Below are 7,420 nucleotides of genomic sequence, written 5' to 3' on the forward strand. Positions count from 1 at the left end.
TGCTCCCCAAAACACGCACCATGTCGGTGTTTAGCCAGTGCTTAAAACTGCAGGTGTTTGGGGAGAAAGAAAAAAAAAGAAAAGGATATTTTAAACTTTCAGGCTTTCCTGAGCATTTATTTGCCAAGGAGTCTGCAAATATTGGTATTAAACCCCGAAAAGCCTTAAAATAAACTCCTCACAAAGCTGGGTGATTGGCATGTTATTTCGAACACCCACTGGTTTGGTTTCTTCCAAAGAAAATGCTGCCTTGGCCCATCCATTTTTAGGAATTTCTGCAATAATACGATTAGTCTGTGGGATTTGGGAATCTCTTCCCTTTGTTTGTACACAACACTGGTCTCCTGGATGGCTTTGGGGCACCATCTGTCACCTTTCCTTGCTCATCATTGACAGTGTGATGGACGTCTTCCCAAGCCACCATGGGCGGTAGCATGGGGGAAGCAGGTGTGGATTCTCTGCTGTCTAATATAAAGGTTGAGCTGCTGGGTGAGGGCTCCTTTGGCTCTTTCTTCTTTGCATCACCAGCTGTTTTCCATGAAACAGCTCAATATTGAGCTGCTCAATTGAGAGCAGCTCAATAGGGCAGATATTTTGTCCCTCTATTGAATTGGCCAAATAGGTCAGAAATGACTCGGAGGGGCAGAGAGACAGACTTGTTCCTTAGAAAATCAAGCCCCCAGGAGGAAAACCAGAAGAAAAATTAAGCCAGGACTCACTACTCAAAAAAGAAGTGGATGTACCAAGTGGCTTGCAGTAACAACACAGCTTGCTGCCTGCCTCTGCCAGATTAAGGGTCTGCTTCCTAGAAAGGCATGATCGGGAAGGAAAAGCCCTGTATTTGGATGCTGGGAAGCTCTAGCAGAAGCGTGCACCCCTCCAGCCCACGTGGCAGATTTATTTGCTTGGCAGGAAACCCTCAGTGCTCTTAATGGTCTCTTCCTTCTCCCATTGCTAAAAGATACTTAGAAAAAGTGGTTTTGGGGTTTTTTTCTGTTTCTCTGAAGTAAGTGCACAATCTCTGTGCTCCCCGTCAATGGATATTATTCTTGCTTAATTCTCATTCTTGGGTTTGAGTGACTCACATGAGCTACAGAGAAGTCATTGCAGGAAAAGCTTGGGTGTGATGCTGTAAAACCCATGAGCTAAAGCTATTCACATGCGAGCCCTTCGTCCACATGGCATTGACCCCGGGGTGGGACTCCAAAACCTGGGCTGAAAATCAAGAGGGGGTTTTCAGAGAGTGTATTTTGGGATGATTAATTTAGCAATTTTGAGGCTTGCAGCTATTTCTTCAGCTTTATGCTTTTGAGTCTTCATGTTTTGGCAACTATAAGGGCTAGAAAGTTTTTTAAAAGAGAAACCAAAGCGGAGCTTTCTCCCACGGTGCAGGGGACCATGAACTGCTTCTCCATCCCACACTGCAGGGCCGTGGGCATTTACCATGTCTGCATCTTAAAGACATTGCTGGGAGATCAGGAGCAGCAAAAAGGCACAAAACTAATTTGAAGGCTGGAGAAATCAGCCTCGGGATGAGAGTGAAGGCATTAGAGCTGCTCAGATTATTGCCAGGCAGATTTCAAGGTAACCTGATCAGAATTTGTAATAAATTCATCAACTGAGATGAGTGTGTCCTAAAAGACTCATTATGTTGGCAGACAAAAGCATAGCTAAAGCCAGGCTGGGGATCAAGTGGCAGATAAATTGCAATGGAAAACAAAATATGTACTTTTTCATGGGGACTGTGGTTAGGTTGGGAAACCTTCTTCTCCTGGTGTCTGTAAAGGAAGGTCAGAAGCCTTTGAGAACAAGAGGTTCACTCCAACAAGGGGAGTAAAACCTCCTGGTTTGGTGGCACCGTGAATTGCTGTGTGAAGCAGAAAAAAAAGTGGTCTATGGGATGGGAGATTAATTAGTTACTTAGAGATTCATTCATTATTTACTTAATCTAGCAACTTCTTCTGGTCTTCAACAGGAGCGGCCTAGGAGAAGCTGCCCACCAAGTCCATGGAGATACAACCAAAAAGATCAGCTATCGAATTCATCTTGCTGCCAGGGGTTTTGGCCCCTGTAAAGCCCTGCAGTGCCCATACAGCTCTCTCTGCACCTGGGTTTTGCCAGAACGGGTGGTATCAGCCTTCTACAAGAACTTAATTCAAGAGACATTAGGTGAAGGCTGAGATTCACAGAGGAGGTTTCACTTGGCAGATGGAGTACAGGAGCAGGGGCCTCTTGTGGGGCATCTTCTACTTGGCCTAAATCTTTGCCAGACCTTTAAGAGGTAAATCAGAAGTTTCAGGTCATGCTGTTGCAGTTATGGGGCAGTGCTGTAAGGGTCTGCAGCACAATGCCCATGGGCACACTATAAGGAGCTACATGACCCCACTGGGGATGGGTTAGAGGGAGCTCTGAAGACCTGCTTGGTGGCTTTTGAGGTCCAGAGGTTCACTTTGACTGGCTATAAGGAGCCATCGTGGGGTGTACTAGGATGCTCCAACCTGTCTCCACAGCAAATTTTCACCTGAGACAGTTGAGTTGCTCCCATGGGTCTTCCTGTCTCTGAGAAGCAAGGATGTGGGATGAGCACTGGTGTTACTGGGCTTTCTGGAAAAGGGGAGACAGCAGCAAGATAAAGTGAAACCCTCCCCAATGAGCTGCTGGGTTTGGGGGTGCTCCAGCAGCCTTCTCCATCTCAGCTCCATCTGACCTTGCCCAAGGATGAGAAGACCTGACTCTTGGGGCGACCAACTCTTCTACGGACTCCTACAGGAGTTTAGATGCTGGAGGTATCTACTGTGGAGCCCATGTGTGGACAGCTGTATCTGGAGCTTGAAACATGTCTATGACATTCAACAACCCAGTTTCTATCTCCACTATCCCCTCTTCTTTGTACACATCAGAGGAGACAGCAGAAGAGTGCTCATAATAGAAATAAATTTATTTACTATAAGAAATCTGAGGTGTCTGCATGTAACAAAAATAAAAATGTACAGTCGTTGTCACAAAACCCACTTTTTTTTAGTATAACTTAGTGCTTTTACAAACAAAAAGAATTTCTATATATAAAATTCCAGTTGGTACCTCTGCAACCACTCTACAGCTGAACAGTGCCGCTAGCTTGTGTGGGACCAGGATCACAGAGGCACCCCCTTGATGGGACTGTCAGTGTTGCCCAGGGCGGTGATTTGAAGCCGGCTGATGCCAGCTCGGAGAAAGGTGGGAATCACCGAGCGGGACCGCAGGAGTGAACATTGAGCACATGTTTGTTGAATTATTCAAAGCACGTAACTTGGTGTTGACGCTGCTTTTTGGCCAGTGCGGGAGACCAGGCAAGACCTGGCCTGGAGTAACGTTTGTACCAGTTCAGTGCTTCGGTTGAATTAATTTCTCCCAATTATTTGTCTCGCCCCGGTGACTATGCTGTGACCCTCCCCATAAAGCCAAGCTCCCTTCACAGGCATAAGGAAGAAAAGCTGCTACCATGGTGCAAGTCTTGTCTTAACCCAACCCTACCCTAAAAGTTCACTCAAGGATGAGATGAACCACCCTACAAATGTTCTAGTTTTCTTTGCCGATGGTGCTCAGAGCTGACAGTCCCCTCCTTTGCCTCCTGTGGTTGTGACATTGTTAGCTGGGACAAGAGCCCTCCATAGGACCATGGTTTCACCGAGCCGGGACCACAAGAACCTCCCAGTTGACCCTGAACAGTCCCAGTTGCCCTTGGCTGAATTCGGCCGGTTATGTCGCAGTGTGTCTTTATCTCCACCAAGCCACTTCATAAGAGGGGAGGGATGGGAGAAACTAAGAAGAGGTCTGAGGAATTGGTCTAAACCAGGATCAATTGTGTTTTCCTAATCCTAAAATAGAGCCAGGGCTGTTTTTACAAAATATGACTCGTCCAGTGCTGCAGCACAAGCAATTTTCATTTTTGGGGTGAGGAATCAGCATCTTCGTGGCAAGGCTGGGCAAGGAAACCATGGACCTGGGCTCTTGGCTCTCCAACCCAACAATTACAGAGAGAAAGACCAAGTGGACCTTCTGGTGAAGTGTTTTGTGGATATTTTCTCCAGTTTACTTTGAACTGTCCTGGTTGATGGGGGATGCAAGGCCAAATCCAGACAGGTCTGGGGTTAAGCTTAGCACCATGTTTATTGGTATGGCTCTTAAACCCAGGGTTTAGTGCTGCCGAATTTCCCAGGGCAGGTCCACACTGTCAGTAAGGGATACGCTGACTGGCTTCAGTAGAGCACTGGGATTACCAGGATTATGAGGTGACCAGGCAGCAACATCTGGGCAGCACTTTGGGTCACAGCAAGCTTCTAAAGGTCCCAGAGGGCTGTCACCTCTGAGCAGCAATGAGGATGTGGCAGTACTCAGCCAAGGGGATGAGCAACGGTCTTCACTTCTTTGCTGGAAGCATGAGTCACTAGTAAGGGGGTTAAAAACAAGACATGACGAGCTCACCCTAAATTTTAATGAGCTGGAGATGATTATTAAGGCCAGCAACTGAAAGAAAGCTACAGGTTCCTAAAAGCTTTTCAAGGGTAAATGTTGCTGTTGGGATGCACTAACTGGTCTTTTAGATGTTGATCCCACTGGAGAAACTTACAGAGGACCTGCTTGGTGGTACCAGTAAACTCCAGTGGGATGGTACCAGTATGCTCCAGTGATAAAAGGTCCACCAGCACCCTTTTTAATGGGAAGCCAGCCCTTGGACAGGAGCTAGGAGTCCCCTCCCGGCTCTGCCAGCAGATGCCGGGGCATGAAGCTGGGAGAGCATTTCTTCAGGGATGCAAAGCTGTGGGAGATCCTTTCCTGCTGCGGGTGGTATTTGCACTTGACATTTTCATCGACCTGTTTAGCAGAACCACAGCTGACTCTCCTCATCGACCAAAAGCCTTTCCTCCCTTGCCAAGGCACAGGGAAACTCTTGCTACCTCTGTGCCAGGGAATCTGGAGAAAGGCAGATGGATTTCTTTAGGGGGACCTTTTGCACACAATGTTTCTGCTTTAGAAAATGATCTAAGACATTCAGGGCGTGATTTTTTTTAGATTTGGCCACCTTGATAGAGGTCACCCAGCCTCGCTCGTGGAGAGATGCTATTCAGGGTTGAACAGAGAGGCAGGCTTGGATGAAGAGGCAGACATACGGGGTTCGTGTGTATAACCACAGCGGTATCTTCCTGAAAAAATACGTTTGAAACAGTGACAAGCAGAGGAGCACATTTAACACGGACCAAGTGGGTGCAAGCCAAGGCACCGCAAATACCAAAAACCTCGGGTGCCGAAGCATCTGACGTCCCTTCACACATGGGATAAACCCTTCTGTCGCGGAGATGGTGCTGGCCGTGCCGGAGCAGAGCTAGGATTTCACATCCTTGGATAACGTGTCTGTGTCATTGCTCATTCCCAGGTGACTGTTGGGCACGATGCCCAGCGCCATTTCATTTTGAGGCTTCCCTGGCATTTTGTTGCCCGCAAACTTCATAAATCGTTGTCCTGCTAAGAAATACAAAATGGGATCCAAGCAGCTGTTGGTGCTAGCTAGGGGACGAGTCACCTTATAGACTAAATTGATAGCATTGAGGGTCTGACAGCTCAAGTCCCAGCTCCGGAAGGAGTAGTACAAGGTACGGGTGACATGGAAAGGAAGAAAACAAACGATGAAGACCACCAAGACGATGATTATCATCTTGACCGACTTCTTTTTGGATCGGGACAGCCGGGAGATCCCCCGTGTGGGCTGCAGCAGCCTCCGGGCCATTAGGCAGTAGCAGACAATGATGATGAGGAAAGGGATGCAGAAGAGCAGCACCAGCATCACCGAACTGTAAATGACAAACTGGCCAAAGAGGTCCTTGCTGGATGTGTCGTGGCAGGTGATAGTGTCACGCTTCACGCTGGTGGTGACAAAGAAGAGCACGGGCGACTGGCACACGACAGTCACCACCCACACGATGACCGACACCCTCCGGGCGTAGCGAACATGTCCCCACTGCAGTGACTTCAGCGGGAAGCAGATGCCCAGGAATCTATGGATGCTGATGCAGAGGAGGAAAAGGATGCTGCAGTAGAGGTTGGTGTAAAACAAGAAGCGGACTATCTTACACAAGCCCACGCTGAAGGGCCAGTTGTCCCCCATGGCATAATAATACACCAGAAGGGGCAGGGAGACCACGTAGAGTGTGTCAGACACGGCCAGGTTGAACATGTATGTGGTGGAGGCGTTCCAGGTCTTGATCCTGAAGATAAAGACATAGAGGGCCAGCAGGTTGAGAAAGAGCCCCACCACGCACACGATGCCATAGGAAACGGGCAGCAGGACATACTTGAAGTCCTCGTCAAATATGCACTTGTAGGCATTGTCGTCTGCGCCATCTGGGTCCAAGGAGCTGTTGATGACTCTGGTCCAGGCTGGAGGAGTTGTTAGGTTCGCCATCACCCTGGGGGGAAAGCAGAGAAGCTGTAAGGACACGGCGGTAAGGAGTCCCTGGAAGAGGTAGGCTAGATGAAAAAACCCCAGTGCCACAATGCTGTGACACGTTGCGTGGTCCATGCTGTCATTATTACTATATGCTATTACTATACCCTTCCCTTCTCCTCCCATCAAGGTTGCCATCAACGTTTGGCTGTGTCCATTCAAAAGCTACCTGCAAGCACTGCTCGCTGTCTGGCAGGCAGTGCCGTCTCAGTGCAGGTGACAATGACTGTAGAGGTGGCAGTGTGTGTGTCCTGCCAGCACATTGCATACCCATGAAGACCGTGGCCTTATTGCGTCAGGTATTGACATAACCGAGGTAGTCCTTAGCACAGAGGACTTATGGTCAAGCAGAAAAAGGGAGTTTTATTTATCCTCATTTCACATCTGGAGCACAGAGGAGGAACTAAGCTGCTCTGAAGTCACCAACAAATCTCAGGCCACACCTGGGAGTCCAACTCAGATCTCCTGCAGCCCAGTTCGATGTCCCAATCCACCCTTCCCACCAGGTTCATGCAGGAATTTGGTCTCCTGCACTACAGAACAGAGGAGCTTAACCATCCATGAGAAGTGACTTAGTGAGCACTGTGAAAGATGGGTCCTACTAAACCCCAGGCAGAAAGGGCAATAAAATGGGAACCGTGCTCTTCAGTGATCAGTCCCTGTGACTGGCAGGGCCCTGATTTCAGCGCTCCTCAGCTCCTTCTGGTAGAGCAAACATCACCACAACATCTGGAGGCCCCTGTAATCAAACCTTGCCAAAGGGAGCATGTTCTCCACCACAGGGACTCTGCCTGGGTTGGTTGTTGATGATGATGATGGGTTTTAATGGGTTTAGTGTTGGGCTGATGGTGGCCATCTCGCTGGTCCTGCTTCCTGGCCTTGAGACCTGCTCCTCCAGCATCACCACCACCAGAAAGTCTGCCCATGCTTGTGCAAAGC

At 48.6% G+C, this 7,420-nt stretch overlaps 1 protein-coding gene across 1 annotated transcript; it reads right to left on the reverse strand.

Annotated features, from left to right (window-relative positions):
- Positions 1-4,037: 4,037 nt before the first annotated feature.
- On the reverse strand, positions 4,038-6,442 carry P2RY2 (purinergic receptor P2Y2). The gene has a single exon (XM_009812931.2). It carries the CDS (start codon positions 6,437-6,439, stop codon positions 5,363-5,365), a length of 1,077 nt encoding a protein of 358 aa, XP_009811233.1. The 5' UTR covers positions 6,440-6,442; the 3' UTR covers positions 4,038-5,362.
- Between the last annotated feature and the right edge of the window lie 978 nt (positions 6,443-7,420).

Source organism: Gavia stellata, chromosome 1 (assembly GCF_030936135.1).
Source record: "Gavia stellata isolate bGavSte3 chromosome 1, bGavSte3.hap2, whole genome shotgun sequence".
Classification (NCBI taxonomy): Eukaryota; Metazoa; Chordata; class Aves; order Gaviiformes; family Gaviidae; genus Gavia; species Gavia stellata.